This window comes from Mus pahari, chromosome 3 (genome assembly GCF_900095145.1).
Source record: "Mus pahari chromosome 3, PAHARI_EIJ_v1.1, whole genome shotgun sequence".
NCBI lineage: Eukaryota > Metazoa > Chordata > Mammalia > Rodentia > Muridae > Mus > Mus pahari.
The window spans coordinates 118,880,000-118,906,872 of NC_034592.1; the positions used below are offsets into that span (position 1 = coordinate 118,880,000).

At 41.8% G+C, this 26,873-nt stretch overlaps 1 protein-coding gene across 14 annotated transcripts in view; it reads left to right on the plus strand.

The window, feature by feature from the left end:
• Positions 1-26,873, plus strand: part of Plcb4 (phospholipase C beta 4) — a 368,815-nt gene that overhangs the window by 262,674 nt on the left and 79,268 nt on the right. For all 14 annotated transcript variants that reach the window (XM_029535870.1, XM_029535879.1, XM_029535877.1 and 11 more), the window contains 5 exons: positions 15,119-15,198; positions 17,467-17,520; positions 23,373-23,454; positions 24,189-24,289; positions 24,924-24,981. In XM_029535870.1, the coding sequence (XP_029391730.1) occupies positions 15,119-15,198; positions 17,467-17,520; positions 23,373-23,454; positions 24,189-24,289; positions 24,924-24,981 (375 nt within the window). The remainder of the gene's footprint in view (positions 1-15,118; positions 15,199-17,466; positions 17,521-23,372; positions 23,455-24,188; positions 24,290-24,923; positions 24,982-26,873) is intronic.

A 26,873-nucleotide genomic window follows, 5' to 3' on the forward strand; every position in this document is an offset into this window, starting at 1 on the left:
GAGAGAGAGAGAGAGAGAGAGAGAGAGAGAGAGAGAGAGAGAGAGAGAGAGAGTATGTATGAGTGTGTGTGTATTTCATGCTTCCAAAACTAGCAGTTGGCATTTTCGTGCCAAAGTGTTAGATCCCATGGGAAGACTGGGGTGAGCATTTACGTTTCTCAGTTTGGCAAGGATCGTAGCTAGCTTTGACTGCCAAGCCACGTTGCATACTGAAGAGTCTGTGGAGGTGCTGAAAGGTCATGCCTTGTGCTCAGCAAAGAATGTCCACGGAGGCTTCACCTTCTCAGGAGATTATTGTATGGTAAGTCCGAGGGGGTCAAAGTATGGTCAGGGCGCAGCAGGTCATGTCACTTAGGAGCCAGTGTCAGAGTCACCAAAGCAAAACCTCATTGTGCCAAGATGCTCAGACGCTTCCTGTGGACACTAAGGTATGACTGGCCCTGTGGGAGAGCATGAAGATCTCAGTGTTTCTCTGCTCATGTGAGCTGTATACAGGGAGAAAGATTTGTGAGGCATTGGAATGTTGAGTCCAGATTGGAATGTTGAGTCCCTAGTTGCCACTAGAGAAAAGAGGTTGCCCTGAATCAATAAATGTAATGCAATGTTCCCTGTACCCTCAGTGAGTATAGTTTTTACCAGGGAAGCAATCTTTTCATCAACTAATCAAATGACGGGCAAAATGAAATAAATATGGTCCCAGGATTAACTGGTTTACTATAATACAGAGCCTGAGAAACAGAATAAGAAAAATCAGGTAAAAAGCATATATGAAAATATAGACAAACGTAAAGGAAGATTGTTTAGTGCATTGCACCCCGAACAAACCAAACACTAGCCACAGAAGGAGCTGTCCAAATGGTGGGAGACATTTGGAAGGATCCAGAGAGCTGGCTGCTAGGTTGTCAGAGTGAAGGAAAGGACATGTTATTCAGATAGAGTATCTGCATGAGAAGTCCAAGAGTGGCTTCACAATGAGCTGTGTGTGCCTCATGAGGATGGCAGTCCGAAGGCACCCAGGGTCTCTAAATTGTATTATCTCAACTTACACTTACCAGTTTAGAGGGATGAGTCCTATACACCAACTCTCATTTAAATATCAGCATAGAGTTACTATTGTTGGTTGTCAATCAATCTGTGATAATATTGAGCTAGTCACCTGGCTTAGGTATATCTTCTGTTATTAGAAAGCTCAAAGTGGAGTTACCACCGCATTCCGCATAGGAAGTCCAACAAAAGCAGAAGTCCCTTTAAATGAGTTTTCCAGTTCCTGTGTCATCTCTTAAAATTGCTATGAAATTTGCTTTCTATAAAACTGCTTCAAAATGAACAAATTGAGTGTTCTGTATTACTCTGTAGCGTTGTATAACCACCACCACCGTATAGTTCTGTAAAACAGCATCATCCGGAAAGGAAGCCTATCCTTCCTGCACCATCCCTGCCTGCAGCCTGAGCACATCCTTTTATCAGTTGGCCTCCTGCTGTTTGTCAGCATAATGTATCACATTCTATCACAAGAGTTTCACCACATTCATTTGCTGGTCTTTAAAACGTGGTCCTGGGCGTGACTGTCATCAAATCCCTGTGATCACTGAGGTAGGCTTTCTTGGAGTTTTAGCTTCTTTTTCTTTGGAAAATGTCCAGTATCTGGAGCACTTCCCTTTGAGAATCTATGGTGTTCATGAGAGTCATATTGTTCCTTGCTGGTGCCCTTCCCACCATTGTATTTCTGGAATGTACTGGTTGAGGAACAGAATCTAAGCCTTCCCAGAGCACGTATTTTGCCCTGATTTTCGTTTATCAGATGCCTCCAGCAGGAGAGTTATAATAATTTCCACAGAAGCATATTGTGAATTTCAAATTTCTTCTTTGGCTCCTGGAAGGAAAAATGTCACTAGCCTTAAATTGCTTCTTCATTTTCCATAGAGCTCCAGTTTTTACTGCTAACAAAACCAGCTATTAGGAACATAACGTGTGTGTATGAGTGTGTGTGTGTGTGTGTGTGTGTGTGCGCGCGCGCACGCACTACAAAGAACACATATGGTCCTGGAAGCTGAAACTAGTATGCCTTTCAGAAGTTGTGCTGACCTCTAGTAATAATACAAACTGATCCTTACTTTCAGAATTCTAAGTCTGAAGTGCTCCCCAGTGTCTGTAGCACAGGCATGAAAGAAAGATGGGACCTGGTGTCACAGGTAATAGTCACAGTGTAGGTGCAGTAAAAATATTGTGAAAAATTACAATCAGGGTATGGGAATAAAGTATATATAAAACACAAATGAACTTTATGCTTAATATATGGACTCATCCGGAAGATATCTCATTCCATATGTACTGGCTAGTTTTATGTTAACTTGACACAAGCTAGAGTCATTTTAGAAGAAGGAAATTCAACTGAGAAAAGTCTTCCATCAGATTGGCCTGTGGGCAAGCCTGTTGTACATTTTTTTTGATTGATGACTGCCGTAGGAATGCTGAACCCAGTAGGTGGTACCTCCCCTGAGCAAGCTAAGGGAGCAAGCCAGTAAGCTGTGTTCCTCTGGACTTCTGCATCAGTTCCTACTTCCAGGTTCCTGGAATGCTGGAATACCTAACCTGACTTTCCTCAGTGCGATGAATTGTTTGTCACCTGGAAATGTAAGATGAAATAAACCCTTTCCTCCCCAAGTGGCCATGGTGTTTTTTCACAACAACGAAAACTTAACTAAGCCAGTATATTATCTTACTATGGTATATCTGCAAATATGCAGATATTCCAGTCTGAAGAAATCTCAAACATGTATAGTCTACATTTTTGATGTGTATTAGACACTGTTCAAAGTGTTGTGCATATTATTTAATGTCACAACATCTCAACTGGATGACTATTAATGATGGTCTTCCTTATCTAGATGAACTTGCCAAGGTCATACCATCAGTGACATTATACACCTGTGGTGCCAGGCTTGACTCCAGATCTCAAGTTCTAACACTGCTGTGCTGCAGCTCACAGCTATGAATTTTTCTTACCAATATAAGGACAAAAGTGTGACCAGCTCCTTTACCAGTAACATAATATGATTTTAATGTAGCGTTTAAGCCAATAACTTTAATGAGGTTGGTATTCTGTGGGATGTATGTGCTTCGAGAAAGCTACCATCTCAACACTGTTGATCTGCACCCAAGTCATGCAATAGACAGCACATTCAGAGCTACTCCATTCTCATGTGAAGCTCAGCAAGGAGAAGGGTGGGGTTTTACTTATTTCCCACAGTGCTTTTCACTTTTGGAAGAATACCAAGTTAGTATTTCAGAAATGCTGCTCTCCAGACAGAACAGTGATGTCACGGGGGCATCATTCGGCCCGACGTTACTGTAGCGGTACCAAAACAGTGATGAAGTCCTGGCATTCATCTATTTATTGACACTGTGAACATTCTGTTGACTGTCAGTGTGCCCTCTAGTCCCTTCCATTGGATGAATTTATGGTAGGAGGCTTTCCTTAAAAGATATCACCTCAGCTAACAAGACTTGGTCTCAGAAGTTTATATCACTTCTAATCCCTCTTATGGTGATAGAGCTTATAGGCTTCTCTATGGATCTGACTTGTTTGAACTAAACGGGTAAATGCTGCCTAGCTAGACAGAGTCAGTCAGCCAGAGTAAACCCTGACTGAGTTTTTGTAACACAGAAACTGGGCAGGTAGCATGATTTGCAGGTCAAAATAATACTTACTTTGGCCTAAAATAATTTTCCAAACTGTGTTATTTGATATATTATGTGGAAGAAGCTTTAGCACTGTGGTTGCAGGCTTCAATACATACATACATACCTACATGTTGATGTTTGGCTTTGAATTCACTAGATACTTTATTATTCTTCATCATCAGTATGCTGTAGATTGAACAGTTAAGAAAAATCTGGCTCTAACCAAACTGATGGTTTCTAACATCCAAAGATTGATATACTTAGTTTTCTCAAAGTTTTAAAATTCTTCGAATATTTTCGAGCATCCCATATGAATGCCAGTTTGAAGAAATAAATAGGATTACTTCAATTTTTTTCAAATGCCTTTTGGGCTTTGTAAGAATATAGGTGTACCATGGACTTTGAAGTGTATTAATAGATGTCATTTATTTATGCCAGGAAGTAGAGGGACTGTAAGGCCCAGGTTCTCTTTCTTCTGTTCAATATGTAACAGTCTGTGGACACAGATGGGGAAAGTGTAGTAAGATTCTATAGATTCAAAAGGACCTGTTACAAGATATCTTTGAAATCAGGCTTAGGCAAAGAAAAAACAAACAAACAAACAATATCCTGAGTAGTGCCAGTGGACAGATGGCATCTGAGGTGACACTTGCCTGAGTTATAACCCAGAACAGCACTTTGTCCTCTCCTCTCTAGTGATGTTTAGAGGTCCTTTTTGACTTAACCATCTAGTGTTGTCAAGATAACAAGACTGACAGCCTGTTTTGACTGCCCGAATGGCGCCAACTGTGGCCAACAGTATCGAAACCCGATCCAAGCCTCCCCAGCTCTGTCAAACGCAGCCAGCCATGTGCCTAGCCGGCAGCCTGCGTCCTACCAGGTGCCATTCTCCACGCTCCGAATGAGTTCTAGGAGTCCATTCCCTCTCTAACTCTCTCCAGCTTCTCCCTGGAAAGAGAACAGAATGAAGAACATGTGTGGCTTGGAGACTTTCAGGCCATGTCAAGGAAAAGGGCCTGGTCACTCTCTTCCATTCCCCCATCTCTGCTTCCAAACTTGGACACGTTGTGAGAATTTCAGCCATCTCCCAAAGGCTTCTGAGATCTCATTGGGTTGTGTTTCTTCTCTTGAGTTGCAGGCAGATCCCTAATAGCTTCCTGGTCACTGGTCTCTGTAGTTTAACTGTTTGTGAACTCCACTGTCTGTCTCGGGTTTTTTAGCTGTCCTTTCTCAGCCCCATCAGTATAGCCCAACCCCATTTTCTTACTCTCCTTTACACATGCATTGTTGGTGGTGACTTTGACATTTCCTTACCTGGTTTGTTCTTACCTTTGGCACTATCATCGTCTGCCTGTTTGCATGCGGGAGTGCCAACCCCTTGGGAGATATGCTGAGTGCCGGAATTTCTCCATGTAGGATCAAGAGAAAGGAGTTGACATGACTTATTTTAATTTTATCATTATTTATTTATTATTTAATTTGTTATTATTGTTATTGTTATATTGTTTAATAATTTCATACGTGAATATAAAGTATTTAGATCATAATACAGTCTGTTATTTGGTATGTAAACTTTGGTAGCCAGGTCCTGTTTTCTCTTAACCTCCACCCTCTACAGTTTCTTGGTTCTTGCACCTTACTTAGTCCTGTGCTGAGGGCTATGGTGACAGGAGGATCGTTGGTCTGGAGTCAGGGACCAGTCATTGTCTTGTTATTGCCACTGTCCTGAGAAGTGTACTTCTCTCTGCTTTCTGTACCCGGTATTCTAGTAGGCATTCCATAGTAAGCCTTGATTTTGTTCTCTTGATTTTGTGCAAAAGCCTCCTTCGAGCAGGAGATGCTGTTGTGGTGACCAGCTTCTCCAGGCCTTCTTCTGAAAAACCACATCTCCATGGGGTCCTGTCTGTGTTGTGTCTTCTCAGTCAAGCTGCCTGTGGATGCTTGCCCAGCCTTAGTAATAACTGAAACTCCATAACCTGTTTCAGCAATGCAGTGGGATATATGGGTACTTGAGTGGTACTTAAAGAACCAAGGAATGAAGATTTAAAATATAGAAATGTCCCAATTTGCAGATCTCACTCTGAGAGTGGTTATTCCTCATTTGGAAGACTTGATTCAAAAGCCTGTTATTTATTATAGATAAATTATGCATAAAGACAATGAATTACAATTAAAATAAAACAGGGCCCTAGTTATCAATGGAGAAGACACCGGTTTACTGATTCAGGTTCAGTCTACATTGATCACATCTCCTTCAGTTGTCTTGTTCTCTCATTGATGAGTTATTCTTGCATTAAAGTTACCTTCAGGATTAAAATGCTGAATAATGGGGACCTACTTATAGAATTACTGATTCTTTTGGTTCAGGACAGGGCATTTCTGAAAAGGACCTAGAAAATTCTTAAATTACCAGCTGGGGAAAACTGTTTCAAAATTACTTGTATATTCACTAGTCTTCCCATTCATGTCCGTGAAATACATGAGGAAACTTAATTGTCTCGAGATTTTAGAAGGTTCACTCCATTGTTTTTATGGCCCCTATGATGGTTAGTGCCATAGAATCTAGAAATTGCAAGCTGAGCTTCTGAGCATGCCTGTGGAGTATTATCTTGACAACCTTAATTAAAATCGTGGTTTCATCTTAATTGTGGGTAGGAAGAGCATTCCATAGGCAGGGGATCCAGGGCTGAATAAAATAGAGAAAATGAGCTGGCCATCAGCAAGCATTCATTCCCCCTTGGCCTCTTGACGGGATGAATGGGGCCAGCTTCTTCAATCTCATCCTACCTTGAGCTCCGCAGCAGGATGGAAGATAGTTTGAGTTTTGAGCCTGAATACACTCTTTCTCCCTTAAGTTGCTCTTGCCAAGACATTTTATGGCAACAATAGAGAAGTAACTAAGATGTATATGCTTGGGTAGAACATCATGGCATGAGCACATGACAGAGGAAGTTTTTCATCTCATGGTTGACAGGAGCAGGAGAAAGATAGAACAGAGAGAAGCCTAAGTTAAGATGTAGCTCCTTCTGACTGCTGGGCTCCTACTCTTATAAGTTTCAGGATCTCTCAAATGGCATCACTGGGTCAGAGAGTCAGCATCTTTGAGCCAGAACGTGGGTACTCACCAAACACCTCATTTGCTTGGTTTTGATCTTAGTCTTCCCAGCCTCCAGAAATAAGAGAGCTATATGTATTTTGTCTATGAGCCACCCAATTGTAGCATTTTATTATGACTTAAACAGATTAAGACAGAAACCAAACCTAACTAGACCTTCCTCGATGGGGCAGTGGGAGACTAACAAGTTGGGAGAAACTACTCTTTTAGGTGCATCACACCTTTCAAATGAATATGCACAGGCTCACATGGTAGTTGTAAAGTCTAATCCAGGGGGTATGGGAAGACACCTAAGACTCCATTTCTATCAAGTTCCTTGGAAATATTGCTGCCCCTTGGCCAGGAATCATGAGAGAGAGAGAGAGAGAGAGAGAGAGAGAGAGAGAGAGAGATCAGTGGTAAAGCCCTCACCTCCCATTTATGAAACCATAGGCTACACACCCTCTCCCAAAAAATTAAAAATTAGAAAGAAACAGATTTCTGTTCTCCATCCTCTGAGTATCCATGCTTGTATACTGAGTCAGGAGGTTGGACATGATCACTTACATTTAAGTAATTTCCAAGTTATCTTGTTGCTGTTCCAGAAGGGAGAGGGAAGAAGAAAGAAGGAGGAAAGGAGGGAGGGAGGGAGGAAAAGGAGAGCTTTTAAGGTCTAACCCAGGCTGGCACTCCTGGCATACTTCTAAGGTCCAACCCAGGCTGGCACTCCTGGCATACTTCTAAAGTCTAACCCAGGCTGGCACTCTTGGGTTTATACTTTACCTAGCAGGCTATGCTACTGTTGGGTGTATTTCCTTGGGAAGACTTCCACAGTACGTTAAGCAGGGACAGAAGAATGAAGAGAAGTTCTGTGGGTGGTCTCCTCAGATGAATAAGGAGATTTGGGCTAATTACGTAGAAAGAACTGGACTGGGATCTAGGACAGGGAAAAGGAAGGAGGAAGCTAAACTACAGTCCTGGCTGACCTGGAGCTACGTAGATCCACCTGACCTCGAGCTGGTAGTGATCACCTTGTAAAACAGTGATTCTCAACCTGTGTGTCATGACCCTTTGGGGGTCAGACAACCCTTTCCCAGGGTTGCTTAAGTAAGATCATCAGAAAACACAGACATTTACATTACGATTTGTAAGAGTATGAAGTAGCAACGAAATAGTTTTATGTTTGGGGGTCATCACAGCATGAGGAACTGCAGTAACAGGTCGCAGCATTGGGATGGTTGATGGTTAGGGGTCATCACACTATGAGGACCTGCAGTAACAGGTCACAGCATTGGGATGGTTGATGGTTGGGGGTCATCACAGCATGAGGACCTGCAGTAACAGGTTGCAGCATTAGGATGGTTGAGAAGCATTGTTCTAAAGGAAAATTGTTGCTATAGCAACTGAGTTTCAGTTCATGTGGGTTTAGTCTTGTTTTGTTATAATTGTGTGTTTCTGCATTATCTTAATGAGGAGGCGTTCCTTTTCTTTGTGACAGTGTTTTCTAGTGTTCTACAGCAAGGAGACACATAATGAGGAAGGCCCAGACATTTGCCAGGAGCACGATGCTTGATGACTTGGGGTCTGTGTGAAGTAAATCAGGTCAAGAAGTGCTAGAAGCCAGACCCAGTGTCCCCAGGCACCTCTTAGTCTCCCACATGCCCAGACCATCCTACACAAGACTCCTCAAGAATCTCATTTTCCTGAGAAGGGATACTGCAATAGGTCAAGTTAATCTATAAAGTATAGAAAGGATTATAGAGTAAGAGAACAAAGTGGTTATCAGTGCTAATATGTGTAGTTAGTATGGTCAAGGCTTTGTCTTCAATATTCAGCACAAATAAAGTAAATAAAACGTAAATGTAAAAGAAAGGTGAGACTTTAGGGAAGCAACACCTCTCTGTACTCAGGTGCTGTTTTTCCTGTCATGGTGAAGTTGCCTGGTAGCCCTGGTGTGCCCATTCAGAACAGCAGGACCAGTAAGAAAGTGTCCACAGAAAGCAAGCCTGAGAATCCACCAAGGCATGTCTGTTATCTAGTAGCTCAAAGACACACCTCCAAGGGTGATATGCTCTTAAAGTAGTCAGGCTTACCTACAGCAATTCAAGCAGGTGTACTTAAATCACCACTTTAAAAACTGTTAATCTGCAAATAGTGATATTTTGACTTCTTCCTTTCCAATGTGTACCCCTTGATCTCCTTTTGTTGTCGAATTGCTCTGGCTAGGACTTCAAGTACTATATTGAATAGGCAGGGAGGAAGTGGGCAGCTGTGTCTAGTCCCCTGATTTTACTGGAATTGTCTCCAGCTTCTCTCCATTTACTTTGATGTTGGCTACTGGTTTGCTGTAGATTGCTTTTATTATGTTTAGGTAGGGGCCTTGAATTCCTGATCTTTCCAAGACTTTTATCATGAAGGGGTGTTGGATTTTGTCAAATTCTTTCTCAGCATCTAGCAAGATGATCATGTGATTTTTGTCTTTGAGTTTGTTTATATAGTGAATTACGTTGATGGATTTCCGTATATTAAACCATCCCTGCATCCCTGGGATGAAGCCTACCTGGTCCTGATGGATGATCGTTTTGAGGTGTTCTTGGATTTGGTTTGCAAGGATTTTATTGAATAATTTTGCATCGATATTCATAGGGAAATTGATCTGAAGTTCTCTTTCTTTGTTGGATCTTTGTGTGGTTTTAGGTATCAGAGTAATTGTGGCTTCATAGAATGAATTAGGTAAAGTACCTTCTGTTTCTATTTTGTGGAATAGTTTGAAGAGAGTTGGAATTAGGTCTTCTTTGAAGGTCTGATAGAACTCTGGACTAAACCCATCTGGTCCTGGGCTTTTTTGGTTGGGAGACTATTAATGACTGCTTTTATTTCCTTAGGGGAAATGGGACAGTTAAGATCATCAATCTGATCCTGATTTAACTTTGGTACCTGGTATCTTTCTAGGAATTTGTCCATTTCATCCAGATTTTCCAGTTTTGTTGAGTATAGCCCTTTATAGTAGGATCTGATGATGTTTTGGATTTCCTCAGGATCTGTTGTTATGTCTCCTTTTTCATTTCTGATTTTGTTAATTCTGATTCTGTTAATCTGAATTTGTCCCTGTGCCCTCTAATTAGTCTGGCTAAGGGTTTATCTATTTTTGTTGACCCTAAAAATTCCACCAGAGAACTCCTAAACCTGATAAACAGCTTCAGTACAGTAGCTCTGTATAAAATTAACTCAAACAAATCAGTGGCCTTTCTCTACACAAAGGATAAACCGGATGAGAAAGAAATTAGGGAAACAACACCCTTCACAATAGTCACAAAAAATATAAAATACCTTGGTGTGACTTTAACTAAGGAGGTGAAATATCTGTATGGCAAAAACTTCAAGTCTCTGAAGAAAGAAATTGAAGGTCTCAGGAGATGGAAGATCTCCCATGCTCATTGATTGGCAGGATTAATATAGTAAAAATGGCCATCCTGCTGAAAGCAATCTACAGATTCAATGCAATCCCCATCAAAATTCTAACCCAATTCTTCACTGAATTAGAAAGGGCAATTTGCAAATTCATCTGGAATAATAAAAAACCTAGGATAGCAAAAACTATTCTCAACAATAAAAGAAACTCTGGGGGAATCACCATGCCTGACCTAAAACTGTACAATTGTGATAAAACTGTACCTAACCCTGAGCAATTGTGATAGAAACTGCATGGTACTGGTACAGCGACAGACAGGTAGATCAATGGAATAGAATTGAAGACCCAGAAATGAACCCACACACCTCTGGTTACTTTATCTTTGACAAAGGAGCTAAAACCATCCAGTGGAAAAAAGACAGCATTTTCAACAAATGGTGCTGGCACAACTGGCAGTTAGCATGTAGAAGAATACGAATTGATCATTCTTATCTCCTTGTACAAAGCTCAAGTCTAAGTGGATCAAAGAACTCCCCATAAAACCAGAGACACTGAAATATATAGAGGAGAAAGTGGGGAAAAGCCTCAAAGAAATGGGCACAAGGGAAAAATTCCTTAACAGAATAGCAATGGCCTGTGCTATAAGATCAAGAATTGACAAATGGGACCTCATAAAATTGCAAAACTTCTGTAGGGCAAAAGATACTGTCAATAAGACAAAAAGGCCACCAACAGATTGGGTAAGAATTTTTACCAATCCTAAATCTTGTAGGGGACTAATATCCAATATATACAAAGAGCTCAAGAAGCTGAACTCCAAAAATTCAAATAACCCCATTAAAAATGGGGGTACAGAGCTAAACAAAGAATTCTATACTGAGGGTGTACCGAAGGGCTGAGAAGCACTTGAAAAAAATGTTCAACATCCTTAATCATCAGGGAAATGCAAATCAAAACAACCCTGAGATTTCATCTCACACCAGTCAGAATGGCTAAAATTAAAAATTGAGGGGACAGAAGATGCTGGCAATGATGTGGAGAAAGAGGAACACTCCTCCATTGCTGGTGGGATTGCAAACTTGTACAACCACTCTGGAAATCAGTCTGGCAGTTCTTCAGAAAACTGGACATAGTACTACCGGCAGATCCAGCAATACCTCTTCTAGGTATATTTCCAGAAGATGTCCCAAGTGGTAATAAGGACACATACTCCACTGTGTTCATAGCTGCCCTATTTATAATAGCCAGAAGCTGGAACCCAGATGTCCCTCAACAGAGGAATGGATACAGAAAATGTGGTACATTTACACGATGGAGCACTACTCAGCTATTAAAAACAATGAATTTATGAAATTCTTAGGCAAATTGATGTATCTGGATGATATCATCCTGAGTGAGGTAACCCAATCACAAAAGAACTCACTTGATATGCACTACTAATAAGTGGATATTAGCCCAGAAACCTAGAATACCCAAGATATAATCTCCAAAACACAAGAAAATCATGAAGAAGGAAGATCAGCACGTGGATACTTCATTCCTCCCCAAAATAGGGAATAAAATACCCATGAAAGTTGCAGAGACAAAGTTTGGAGCTAAGATGAAAGGATGGACAATCCCATCCGGGGTCCATCCCATAATCAGCTGCCAAACGCAGACACTATTGCATATGCCAGCAAGAACTTGCTGAAAGGAAACTCATATAGCTATCTCTTGTGAGGCTATGCCAGTGCCTGGCAAATACAGAAGTGGATGCCCACAGTCATCTATAGGATAGAACACAGGGCCCCCAATGGAGGAGCTAGAGAAAGTACCCAAGGAACTGAAGGGGTCTGCAACACTGTAGGTGGAACAACAATACGAACTAACCAGCACCCACAGAGCTCGTGTCTCTAGCTGCATATATAGCAGAAGATGGCCTAGTCAGCCATCATTGGGAAGAGAGTACCCTTGGTCTTGCAAAGTTTATATGCCCCATACAGGGCCAGGGCCAAGAAGTGGGAGTGAGTGGGCAGGGGAGCAGGGTGGTGAGAGGGTCTAGGAGGCATTCGGGATATCATTTGAAATGTAAATGAAGAAAATATCTAATAAAATAATTTTAAAAAAACTGTTAATCTGTAAAGAATCAAAGGCCTGTAGTCCCTGCCTGGTGAAACTTTCCTTAGAAATTCTAGGACTCTACTGACACCTGCTGGCATCTCATCTCCTTAATGTTTGAAAAGAGCAACAAAACATGCCAGGCCTTAACATTTCCTGTAGTTGTTGCTGGCATTCATACTATGTGTTTGGCCCGAACATGGCGGAGGTCTGAAGGACCTTGGCTTCTCTGACAGGGTGATGGGGAAGAAGCCATTGGGTAAAAACATCCAAACATGGGGACCTGACCAAAGATGGCAGATCTGTGACTCTTGGCAAGGCCTTCAGATGTGCTTTCATCTTCGTAAAAAGAACACGTCACAGCCTCCCACCCAGGGCTGGGCTAGCCCTGAGGATGGTGGTGGCATTTGCAATGCGTGGGTTCTGTCATGAGTGGTGATATCAAAGGTCATTACCTTTCCATTCAAATAAATACGAGTCTGCCCCAATGCTATTTAAAAAAAAAAAAAAAAAAAAAAAGCAGCTTAAGCCTCCTCAATACCTCCCCTCCCCCAGTATCTGGTGGTTATTTCTAAAAACAACTAAATTAGTGTGATCAAAAACTGTTGTTTCTCTGTACTGGCCACTTCTGTGCCCTAGGAGACTGTGGACTTTGTTCTGTGTTTTGGAACATATCTCAAGCCTTCAGGTTGAGAAAATACTCCCAGTTAATGCCATCCAAATTATTTGTGCTTTTTCTGTCTGCTCCTGGGAAACTGTGTGGGCCTGTGGTTTGTTAGGCCAGTTACAGGATATTCAATAATCTCCGGGGAGCCAAGTCCATATTTAGCCCGACAGAGGAAGAGAGGTCTGGTAATGAGAAAAGAAGCCATTCTTTAAAGCTCCTATTTCGTTTCTTGATTCTCTCTCTGTGCCCAGATCTTACCTGTTTGTTGAAGCTTTTGATGCTATTTGCAGTTCTCAGAAAACGGCCTTTGCTAGCTGCAGAAGGAAAGGTGCCTCCCAGAGTTCTAACATCTTCCATCAGAAAGCTGTTAGCAATGTCTGGGACTCTCCGAGGTAATAAAAGCCACTAACTTCACACCCATCAGAACGGCACTAGTGAGGATGTAGAAGTTAGCACCCTCATGCACTGTTGGGAGAAATGTAAGATGACGTAGCTATCACAGAAAGCAGTGTGGCATTTTCTTTAAAAGTTGAAAGGATCCTCATGTGGTCCTGTGACCCTGCCTGTGGGCATTTATGCCAAATAATTCATATCAGTTATTTACAGTATCCAAATCGAAGGAGCTCAGGTATCCATGGAGAGAAGAATGGATGGATGAACCGTGGCATGCACATACAATTGAATTCCGCCTTGCAAAAGCAGAATTTGACACATTAAATGAAAGCATAATGCCGAGAGAAATAAGCCAGTAAGAACATGGTAAATCCTGTGTGATTATTCTTGTGGGAGATACTTAGCATAGTTTATTTAATACATAGACCCAGAAAACTGACTATTGAGGGTCAGAGGGAGAGGCACAGATGGGGATGATGAGTGCAGGGTATTCAGGATTAGCTAAAGCTCCTGAGACAGAACCATTTATGTTCTGTGTGTTTTTACTGAAATTAACACGAGAAGACATCAAATAGCAAGACCCAAACCACACCGCTATAATGCAGTTATCAGCTCAGGGCTTTCAGAGATGAAATCTCTTGTCTGGGGATGTGAAGCTTGGTGTTTTGGGGGCAGTGCTGTGCAACAGGAACTTCTGTGATGACAACAGTGTTTCCCCCGGGCACTCTCAGGACAGTGCCTCGAGTCCTTGTCATGGCTTTGGAGCACTTGAATGTCAACTGAGACATCCAATTTTAGATCTATTCAATTTGAATTTAAGGAATTCTATGATCAATGACAGTGACGTTCACATTTATGTGACAACCCATTCCAAAATGTCTTCCTTCCCTTTGCAGTAGCTGCAAACTTAAGGAGGTAGAGTGGGCCGGGGAGGAGCTTTAGCTCTATTTAATCCCAAGCTCCAGTTTGCTGCACAGCATGTCGCCAATGTGTCATTCCTTTATGGCATTCATTAGCATCAGACATTGGATCCAAGAGCAGTGTTGGCCTTAGTTCATGGGCTAGCCTTTTCTAGAAAAATGCCCTTTTACAGACCCAAAGTTCTTTCCCGTCATGCGTAATCTGTCTTCACTTTTCCTTGTAAACCCATGGAGTGATGGTATGAACTGCAGCTGAGGTTCAGGTCCTTATACAGAAGTTCTGTGGACACATCCCTGCTTGCTCTGGGTACCTTGGCAGCAGGCAAGGAATCTTTGACTTTTTAAGGCTTTGCTGGAGAAGACAAACAGGTAAGCTATGTAACTAGGCCAGATAGAGTGTCCTGACACTGCAGTGAAGGGCCTTGTCACATTTGTCCTCTAAACTGGAATAGGTAAATGTATCGGCATGGACTTGTTCAGCATGGCTTAGAAAAGGCTGAACAACTGAAATAATAAGGCTTATACCGAAACAGGCTGCAAGTGGGAAGCTTAGCAAGCCAGCCAGTGGGTAGCATCTCTTTGAGAGAACCCAGTCTTTCATGACATTGTCATGCCACATTTAACTTAATGGGAAAAATGAAAGCTGCATATTAAAGAATAAAATACAACCGTGTAAAATATAGATGCCTGTGCGGCAAGGGGGGATAAAAGAAGAGTCTGTGGTTTTATTTCACAGAGGAGACAGGCTGTCTAATAAAAATAAAAAAATAAAAATAAAAAAAAATCCTGTACCTGGCTACAGAGGACTGCTCACTGTGGACATTTTTTTTTCCTTTTTCTTCCTTTTCCAGCAATGGGTAGAAGGCCTGAGATCAATCATTCACAACTTCAGGGCAAACAACGTCAGTCCGATGACATGCCTCAAGAAACAGTGAGTTCTGTTTGCCTTGCCTTTTGTTCTAAGGAGTTGTTTAGTAAACGTTCTGACTAGGAGGGAAGAACTGTATCACATCCGTCAGGCCAGTGTCCACCTTTCCTTCCGTACCCCTGGCTTTGGAAGTTGACCAACTCCCACCTGTGTTTAAACCACTTAAATACATAGCAAGGCATATGCGTCACGAGATCTGTAGCAGACAAAAGGTTGGTAGTACAGGTATCGAGCATTGTTTTGTTGTTGTTGTTGTTGTTGTTTTCTTTTCTTTCTTTTTTTTCTTTTTTTTTTCTCCTAAACTCCATTTTCTAATGGATAGCTTAGCATGCCTCGCTGTAGGATAAGTTCTAGGGCACCTCAGGTCTCCACTGCGTGAAACTGACAATTTAGGGATATAGCCAAGAGAAGCATTTGGAAAAGCATCCATTGCATAAGTAAAACAGAAAGTCCTTCCTCCCCCAACCCAAGAACACTGCTTCCTTTAATGTGTGGTCAGGGTCCTTTGCAATTTCTTTTTGAAATTTCAGTCAATGATTTAGTCAAGGCCTGAAGATCTTACTGCAGGTCACTGTTCCTGGAGTTCCAAGTGGTTTACTACACTGATAGATTGTCATCATGCTCAGATACATTTCTGGGTCAAATAATTGGTTCTCATGTAGAAATCACAGAAATGCAGTGGTCTGTAATTGTGCCTGACTGCAAAATTGTATGAGGCTTCGTAGTGACAACAAATGGCACATAGCTATGAGGTACCAAGACAAGCAGATGATGAAGATGCAGATAACCTTGTGGAGATAAGCTTCCATGTCTGAAAATGAGGCCCTAGCACCAAGAGAGTGATCCAGTGATTCATCACCCTGCTCAATGGGCCAACAGGTTGGTCCTTAGGCACTTCCTGAATAGTCAGCAGGTACTTAACTTTATGAACTCTCAGCTGTAAACCCCAGCTTTGCCACTTTGGGCAAATCTTTAGCCTCAGTCCCCATTTGTGAACCAGACTACAATGTGGATGAAATCAGAAAGCACCTCACGTAGTGTGTGGCATCCTCAGTAGAAGGAAGTTATGAAGGCTTGTAGATTCCTGTTTGCTGTGTAGCTGCACTTCCTTCCTCAGAGTCACTGTGCTCATTTTCTCAGAGATAACCTTGTGAATGTTGCACACTGTGACTTTGGGTGCTGGTAGCTTCAAGGGATCCTACTGATTCTTGAATGGCCAATATGCAGACACCAGATCTTTGGGCAATGGAGCCACTGTTTACCCAGCCACAGGCTGCTTAGCAAGGGTGCAGATCTGCTTACTTGTCCAGGGATGCGTCTCTACTAAATGGAAGTCTCCATGCCTGGGAGATTATACTCCTGTTCCCAGGACAAATTCAAATAGGTAACAGAGCCAGCCCATATGCCACCAAGGGTGGTATATATCGTATGAGGGCATGTAAAACCCAGTTGAAACACAAGTTTGCTTAAGTCAGCTCCCTGCCCATTCTGCCTCCTTCCCTCCTTTTGTCCCTGAAACATCTCCCAAACAAAACAGCAACTTGTGCTTCCGGAACTTAAGATAGAAACTTTCCCAAAGTCATGATAATTTGTAAGTTGTTAGACTGTCAGTGCCTAGAAATAGTAGGAATAAGAGTCATTAGCTGAGAACAATCTTGATTCCAATGTGTTCTGGAATGTTCTGAGACATTGAAGCTCCTCACATGTCCTGAGACCTTGGGGAAGGCAGAGTTACCCAACATCCTGAGACCTTCTCTGGGGATTGAAGATGAAGGAAGGCTTCCACTCATTCTCCATCCGAACCTTGGAAGCTGAGAGTGGTGAATCCCCTTCGCCCTTAGTCTAAGTTATGCAACTAAGACTTAGTCTAAGTCTTGTCTCCTGGGTGTTTTAAGAATAGCAGAACCAGCACAACCATGGACAGGCGCCATGTTTTGCTCAGTGCAAATATCTAAGTTCTAATTCCCCTCATGGTATCAGATTTTAAAATGTAGGCCTTTCAGTTAAATTTGAATTTCAGATGTAGCTATCTTATTGTAATATGTAGCATATGTTACCGGGACACATTAAAATAGTAGGTTACTTGTCTTAAATTCAAATGTTACTGGGGATATTAAAATCTGAGGGCCCTAAATTCATCTTGTAATGATCTGATTTTTTAGATAGGTGTTCTGTCTGAAGAAGCTTTTTCTCTGAAGTTCTCAGTGATCTGGAGCAGGTGCTGGTGGGACCTGCTGATGGGTTCTGAGGCTGTGTTCTCTTGTTTTCCAGCTGGATGAAACTGGCCTTTCTGACCAACACAACTGGGAAAATCCCAGTGAGGGGGTAAGTCAGACATGTGACTCTCTGCGCCACCTTCACCGAAGCAAGCCAAACCAGAGGCCCAGGCTGCCACACTAAACCAAAGATCTACCCTGCCACACCAAATCAAAGGCCCATCCTGCTATGACATAATCACATATGCTCTTTGCCTTCAAGATATTTCCGGAAGTCTAGACTCTGCTATTTCATGGCTCAATTTGTAAAAATCACCCATGGAAATAAAGTTGTACCTCCCCCAGAATAGGAAGCGTTAACTGTGGTAAAGAATGTCTGAAAATCGTAGTACTGGATTTTAATTAGTGAATTGCCTGGCTTTCATGATTTATATTATATCTTTCCCACCCCCAGCCCCTTTATCTGAGAGACAACTACCTCCCTCCTTTGAGCTGGACCCCAGTACACTGATCTTCTGGTAGGTCTATGCCTCTGGCCAACACTCCCCCATTCAAGGTTGCTGCTTATGTGGTCCCCAGAAGGTGGAGCTTTCCCTAAATTCAGCTGCTGCAGCAATATACCATAGTGTTTGGCTTATACATGAGAGAAGTTCATTTCTCACAGTTGGGGAGGTTGGGAATGCATGAACAGAGTGCTATCACGGGCCTTACAGACTGCAGACTGCTTTCTTCCAGCTGTGCCCTCACCTGAGGTAAGAGGGCTAGAGAATCGTCTCAGGGACATTTTTATAATCCTATTCCCAAGAACTCCCCACCCCCTCACCATAAAACCAACTTCCAGAGGCTCCTGATACCAGCATAGTGAAGTTCAGTTAGATTCCATATCAGATGAACCTCATCCCTCACCTCCTGTAGTTAACAGTGACAGAGAACAAAAGGCAGATGGAACCCAAAAGGAGGAAGGCATAAGCCAGATGCATCCTCCCCTTGTGCTCTTTAATAGTCCTGACATGGTTCACCCTGGGAGGAGTCCTCACACATCCTTCTTCTCTGCTTCTCAGTTCCTTTCACAGTTTAGGGTTTGCTACTGGTCTGTGTATAGCCGGAAGGGCTTGTGAGGGTAGCTATGGGAATTCTTGACAAAACTCTCCAGGATCATTTTGTTTGATGTTTGTGTACGCATTCACAGACATCAAAGAAGCTTGACTCAGACCCAGGGCATCATCTGTCCACATGAAGCCAGAATTTATGTGCCCTTAACCTAAAGCAAATGCAGACTCCCTGTATACCAAGCCCCTTTGCCCAGGTTTCTCAACTCAATTCCATGTTGATGCTGTCCTTAGAGATGAACTTCAGTAAAGACACAGACTTTCAAAACACCGAGACATAGGAGAGCTGTCCTAGATGGACCTACCTTTAGCACACAAGACAAACAAGCCACAAGTGCAGATCATTTGAGTGCGTGGATGCCATTTAGCCAAGGCATTCAGGTTACTCCTGGCCCTTTCCAGGTTTCTTATCCTACTTCTCTGCCTACATACTCCATTCTACACCAAACTTCTATTCTGTGCCCCTGTGCAAATGTCCCCATATCCCCACTCACACTGTCACACAGGGCAGAATCATTCTAGACACCATCATTTTGGTCCATTCCAGAGTTCATGGGGATCATGAACCTAAGTATCCAGGTGGCATGTCTGCGATACTTATTTAGGAGAGACTGGGATCACTGAAGGCATGAGGGTGACCCTGTGCAGTATCCCTTTTTATTCAACCTTTCATGATTGCGGGCCAGGTCACAGATCGCATACAGTTGTTATGACTTTAAAAAAATTCCGCATGTCGGGTTCTTTGCTGCCTTGTTACTGCTCAAGTGAGTGGAGGTTTTCAATAATATTTTTTCTAACAAGTCAGGTTTAAGTACAGAATAGAAGTTTATAAAAAACAAAAACAAAAACAAAAACAAAAACACCCTGTGGGTGTCCTGACTGGTAGTTGTTACCAAAGACATTTCAGAAGGATCCTTATCTTATTGAAAACCTCCCTTGACTGAGCAGGCACAAAGCAGTTATTTCAATGTATCCAAATCATCCTTGTCATGGAGACAGTGTGTACCCATACTCAGAGTACATTTGTTAGTGTGGGTCAGAGGGTACATACAGCGGTGCAGAGAGGGAACTCTGTGCATTATGCTTCGTTTGTTTATTTTTTGTTTTGTTTTTGTTTTTTTTTTTTTTTTATTTCATAAGATTTGGAAAGTCGACTGAGTGGAACACAACAAGCACTTCTAACCAGTAGTTCTGGTTTCAGTAGTCTGCCTTCCACCCACCATGCTATCATCCCTCAGGGTTCCAGGCCTGTTGAGGCTCTGTGGGCCCCCATAGAGCATGTTCACATACAAAATCATTACAACTGTGTTTGAAATGGTCTAGATATTTTGGTATTGACGTGGATTTTGTGTGTGTGTGTGTGTGTGTGTGTGTGTGTGTGTGTGTGTGCCTGTCATTATTAATAGGCCCTTAACACAAGACATCTGTGACTTGGGGCAGCTTGTTAGAATTGATGTAGAACTGATGCCAAGCCAACAAAAGGGGGATAGATAGTCTGCCAAGAGTTAGGTAGAAATTGTTCTGAATGTTTTAATGGATGTGAAGGGTAAACACTTTTAAAAATGTCATTTTTTTTCACCAACATTTTAGGGTTTTAAAATGGAAACTATAAATATAGTGCACATTGTGTTAAAAGGGGATCCAGCTTCATAGTCATTGCGTAACTTGTGAAAGGCTTCTGCTCTTGAACATTGAACCTAAATATAATACCCAGGAAATTGCAGGAATGATTGATGAAAGCAGCCTCACTCCTTCCCTCCCTCTTCTCTCTTTTTTTTTATGTATATGATCTTACACATTCTGTCTTTCCGGCAAATTCACCAGCTTGCTGCAGTTCATCCTCCCACTTAGACCATTCTCTGAAAGTAACTTTTCTCTCTCACATTCCCTGTAACATGGAGTACTACCTAGACCTAGAGAGTTGGATGATGGAGATCTGCATGGCTTTGAGCAGTGACTGGAGAGGCTACTAAAGTAGAGACCAAGAGCCTCTGTATAATAATACTGGCAACCTGGTCTGCATGACCCATCTATTCAGGTCCTGAAGCTGCAGGACCCTACAAAGGGTAGTACCTTGGTCCTTCACTTCAGGAGTCTCCTGTGACTGTGTCAGAAATCGGTGTTCCAAACTCTCAGAAACATTGAACACTTATGGGCAAAAAGATGGACTACCTTGAATTCTAGGCTCATATTCTCTAGTCATTTGCAGGGTAGCCCGGAATACAGAATTTAGCCAGCTCTGTGATAGGACTGAGTTCAACTTCAGTGTACTTGCTTTTATAAATTTCTTTAAGGGAAGGAGTGACAGTTTGTTTTGATTGAATAAAATCTCATTGAGAAACTTGGAGTGTAGCTTAGTTGGTAGAGAAATTGCCTAGTGTATCCAAGTCCTTGGTTTCCATAAACCCAGGTTTGATTGTACACACTCACAATCCCAGAGGAGCAAGGTTGTAGGGAGTTAATGGCTATTCTAGGCTGTAGACCCTGTCTCAAAAAAACAAAAACAAAAATAAAACCTCATTTAGCTCCTAAATGTACCTTAAAGCATTAAGCAGATGCCTTTGGCGACAGAATTATATAGAGCACTGATTCTTAACCTTTATGTTGCAATCCTTTAGCAAACCTCTATCTCTAAAAATATTTATATTATGATTTATAGCTGTAGCAAAATTACAGTTATGAAGTAGCATCAAAAATGACTTTATGGTTGGGGGTCACCACAGCATGAGGAACTGTATTAAAGGCTCACATCATTAGAAAAGTTGAAAACCACTTATATAGAGGTTATAATAATGTGACAGTCCCTTTATCAGCACAGTGCTCTCAGAATGCTGGTTAAAGTGCACTGTTGTGGAAACCAAAGAATGCGTATTCCTTCTCTATTCTCCATATCACAGTAGATGAATTTTTCAGACTCAGTAATGATTTGGAAAGATGTCTGGAGCAAAGGAAACAGACATTACTCTAGGGAAATAGTCTGATAAATGCCCTTGTGACTATTTTCCATTCTGAGGTTCTTCTCTTTTTATGTACAATGAGCAAATGTATCTTCAGGCTGTGCTTCCCAACCCTACTCATGTCTGAGAAGTCAGCACCTCTCTCTCCCCATCTCCTTGACCTTCTTGTTCTTCGTCCTGTCTCCTGGTACACAGCCCAGCGCTCACCAAGTGCCTGCCTTCCTTACTTGCCTCCCTTCCCATGATGCCTTGGTTCTGATGTAGGAGGGCAGCTCAGGCTCCGTACCCGCTGCCTTGGTGATTAGTTCTCATGTTAGAACCAGGCCTGTCTAATGCAGCAGCCTTGAGTCGTTGCTGTGGAGTTTTCCCTCCTGATGACAGGTTCCTAACCTTGTTGTGGCACCACACACAACAAGGTATTTCCTCATTGCATCAGTTTGTAAAGAAAGACACACTGCCATTTTTCCTCACATTGAAATTGTTAAGTGGCATCTACCCCCCAAGTCAGCGTTTAAAAGTTGAACTGGACTCTAAAGACTTGAGAAAATATAGTCATAACACCTTCTATTCTAGAATCCCATTATCCATTTACTTAGTCTGACTACACACCTAGGCGCCACTGTCGGGCTCACTTATACATAAGTAGAACTGTCTCAAGAACACTTGAATGTGCTTCTTAGCATCTTCATGGACTTACTATAAAACAATAATGGTTTAAATGGATGCATCATAATGCGTTTATGTAAATCTCCTTCCTCTGGGTCTATTTTGACAAGCTGTATCCTGCAGCTCAAGTCTATTTTGACAAGCTGTATCCTGCAGCTCCTTCTCACACTCACCAAGAGAAACTGGCTGTCAGTGCTTATATTGACTGAACAGAAATTCTGAGGCATATATGAATTTAGCGTGAGAGATGCTAAAGCTCCATTGAAAAGCCACACTTCACAGGTGAAAGCTACCTTAGTCTTCAAGTCAAGTCTACCCACCCCCATCGGAGTTCAGCCTTTGAATAATCATAGTAACTCATGACCAGGGCTTCTAACCAGGGAGTGAATAAAGCCACCTGAGTAGACAATGCAAGGCTGAGAGCCACGTGTGTGCTGTCTGGATACCAAATACCCTCGGATCTCTCCCACTCAGTAATTTTCATCCCAAGTATCTCCAACACATTTATCATGGGGCGGGGGACCTCTCTCTTCCTTTTACATAAGGAAGTTTGACCATGAAGGCATTACTAACTTGACTAGCATCCATGCTCCCTGTACTAACTAGTTAAAAAGCTATTGAGAAATACCATGTCCTGGGAAGTACCAAGATTCTGGGTCCTCCCCCATCACGTTTACAGTAAAGTCCCAGACTTTTAGCTGGCTAGCATGGCAGGATGTCCCAAGCATGCTTAGATGAAAACAGTTAAAATATGTCTCCTGCTGAGTCACTGTGGAAAACATACACGCCAGGAGAAGAGGAGACACAGGCCAAGCCAATCTGGTATCTACAGGACTACTACTGCTTTCCCTAAGTGTGGACCTCATTCACAGAAACCTGTAGAACCACTGCACCACCAGACACATAACTTTTTCTTAAGAACACCGTTTCTTAGGATTCGAATGTATTATTGCATTTGTCCAACACCCACTTGGTCGCAAGCACCTAATGGGACTCTTCTGTTAGAATCGAATCTCATCAGTGACAGAGTTGGCCCTGGTAACCAGAGGGAAGCTTGGGAATTGAAAAGCCCCATCAAACAAAAGGTAGCTTTACTTTTTTCCTTCCCCTGAACCCACTGTCTCTAAGGTATTTCGTATTGCTGCATCAATACAAAAAAAAAAAAAAAAAAGCAGAAGGTGCACTACCTCAGTTTCTTTTTTCTTTACTTTCTTTCTCTTCTGTTCCAGCATCACTAGAACCTTTGCATCGGGGAAAACAGAAAAGGTGATCTTTCAAGCCCTCAAGGAATTAGGTCTTCCCAGTGGAAAGGTATTCACTGACTTAAACACACTTCTAAATCTGTGTTCATGGTTGGTTGTCTGTGCAGGTATATGTGCTAAGCTGATGGCAGTTTGTCAGTCACATGGAGAGCAGTTCATTTGCTTTCTTTCCGTTTGTCAATCACTTGAGAAGTCTTTTAAAATACAACTAGTTCACTTCAAACTGACTTTTGTCAACTTTATTAAGCTAAGAAAAAGAAAGGAGAGGCAGCTGTTCTCTGAACAGTTTATGGAACATGTTTGGAACACCCAGCCACGCTGCCTTACCAAGCTAGCAGCAGCATGAATTATTAACTAAGAAATTCAGTTTCTCAAGAAAGCCTTGCATGGTTTCGTGAAGGATTCCTCTCCCTCCCACACATTTATGTGTGGAGGGAGATCCCTTGTGATCCTCTAAATATTCACAAAATAAATGTACTTAGATATTCGGTCTGATTATCCCTATCCTCTATGGGAGCACTTCCTTTCCTTTCTCAAGGATAGATAGAAAAATGTCTGTGTACTTGGTCAATGAGGGGTTTCCCAGAGAAAGCTGTGCTGCGGGCAGGTGTCACCAAGTATCCCATGTATCACCCATCCTATGGTGACAACCAGGGAAGCCTCACTTCACGTGCTGTGGTCATACTAAATGTCCAGGACCATGTCAATAGCACGTCTCCAAGGAAAAAGGTGTTTGTTTGTTTGTTTGTTTTTGAATGCCTGCCTTTCTTTTATTCTCCACAGAATGATGAAATTGAGCCTGCTGCATTTACTTATGAAAAGTTCTATGAACTGACACAAAAGATTTGTCCTCGGACAGATATAGAAGATCTTTTTAAAAAAATGTAAGTTCTAGTTATGAGAAAGTGTTATATGGTACTTGCTATTTTGTCCCTGTAAAATTTGAAACATTTTTTGCTGTAATGTTTAAATATATGTTGCTAGCGCTAGGCCTAGCCAGGGTTACATTTTTCACCCCTTAATTTATTGGCGTAGAAGCCCACTGTGAGTTTTTTAGAAAACTTGACATAGATTAATTACAGCACTTGGAACGTCCTCCCTACCCCGCCCCGGCATTGGCTTTACTAACGACCTACAATTTTAACCTGCTCCTTTAGGTATTAACCCAGTATGTGAACTAACTAGATTTGGTTTGGAATGTTGTTGAGAAGTTCATTCATTCCAGTTATTTCAAATGGATGACTTACATGTTGTTTTTGGAGGAATGTCTCTTGATAATGCTAAAGAATTGCATATAGCAGTCACTTTCTGTGACCTAGTGGGAATGTTATCTTTCTGCTATCATTGTCCTTGAGTTCCTCGCACCCATCCCTCCCCCCTCCACTACAGTCTCTGACTACTCTAAGAATTCAGGGTTAGAAAAGTAGTTTAGAATTATCAACAAATGTCAACATGTAAATCGTACCTACTGTAGCATCATATACAAAAACTTACTTTTTCTAATACATTTCTTTTCAGCAATGGAGACAAAACTGATTATTTAACGGTAGACCAATTAGTGAGCTTTCTAAACGAAGTAAGCTTTTTCATACATTAACTCCATAAGTCTGTGTGCAGTGGCTTGCCTCCCCGTGTCCTCACTGCATGCTGGCTTCACGCACCCTTTCCTGGCTTGGCTTCTGACCTGCTGATCTTTCCATGGTGGCTTGACCAGGTGCAAAAATCAGCTCCTGTCTGTGTGTCCATGTGCTTCCTCCAGGCTGGCTTTGCACACCACCTCCTGTTGGTCTCACGCTGTGGTTCTGTGTGTACGTGTGAAGTTTGTGATGTATTTATTCAATTGAATGTGTCTGATGTTGCAAGATGGTTTTTAAGGTAGTTTGATTCTGTTGATCTCGTGAGTAGAGAATGGATTGAGTTTGTGACACTAAATTTGGATTCTCCATTGCTAACTTTTCTCATACCTTTGCATGGCCTAGAAACCTGTATTTTTGCCTTTTAATGGATTGCATGTGAGAAAAATACATAGGTTTAAATTGAGTATTTGACCCTTGAGCTCCTAGGTAAATCTATAGTGTTAGGCCAACTAGACTGCAGGTTAAATTTTTATGTATTATTTTCAAAACAAGCTCAGAGCTGAATTTAGAACACAATTCATTTAGCAACGAAAACTGGCTACCAAAGTTTGCTTAAGTACAAGGAAGATATTTTAGAACAAGTAAAGGTCACTACTTTCATTATTATAACTAAAATGAGCCTTTTCTTATCATGTGCAAAAAATATTTTTTAGCAAAACCCACAGAGGCTCTTTTTTTTTTTTTTTTTTTTTTTTTTTTTTGTCTGAAAAGAGAAATTCACCTTTTCCCCGAAACACATAAGTAGTTAGAAAAGTTTAACTATGGAGTAGACAGTGCAGTTTTGTTTGTAAAGCATTTAAGTTCTAACCAGAGGATCCAAAGAGAAGGGTGATAGGAGAGGTTGACAGTCTGTGCAGTGTGGTGGGACATACATAGAATACATGAGTTCAATCCCCAGCAGAGAGACAGGGAAGAAAGCATCACGTTAGACACCACCTAGTGCCTTAGAGTAAAGAACGGGCAGCCCCTGATTTACCGCCTTACAGGAACAAATGACATCTTTGCTAAAGGACACCTTTTCCATGATGTGTGCAGGTTGACCTTCTTCCAGTTTGAGGCTGCCCATGAGGAACTGTTAGCATGAACATAAATGCACTGAAACAAGAAAGAGGGGTTCCATATATCCACACAGATGCCTCTACTCTCAAGGAATCTCTTCAGGGCAATACTGTTTTTATTTTACTCGAATCTGTTCTAAGTCTTTCTGGTTCACTTCACCGTGGGCATCGAACACTGTGTTTGTACATAATCTTTACCCAGATCTTATCCACATTCTTGGCACAATTCTCACTTTCCTTTCCTTAACCCCTCTGCCTCCTCCCTTTCATTCTCTGTTGCTTGTTTTGTAACAAGGAATCCAGCTTCTGAGGAAGTAGAAGATGCTTTGGGAGAGAGGAGAAAACTTTACCATGCCATCAGTTCATCATCCCTTCCTAAGCCAACCATCTTTTTAGATGGAAGCTTGTGCTTCCTATTGTGTTTTGTGTTGTAGTTCAGGACTAGTTCTGACGTCTCAAGGACAGGTGCTGCTCTTGCTTCATTTCCTCTCACAGATGGTTTTCTTTTGTCTGTCTAATAATATATTTCATAATATTGAAAGACTTTAACGTTTTTTTATTTGTAAACCCTATGAGCTTTTATTTCTAATTGGACGATTTAAAGAAAACATACCGTTCTGGCTCTGCCATCCATATTCTTCATTACGAGGCAGGTCTTTCCCCATCACGGGTCCAGTGGACCGTCATACCTGTGTTCTTCATATTTCCTCCCAGGTAGCTTCTCTTTAAGCAAGGAGATACTTTGAATGAGTGGATGAGACTGATGGAATCGA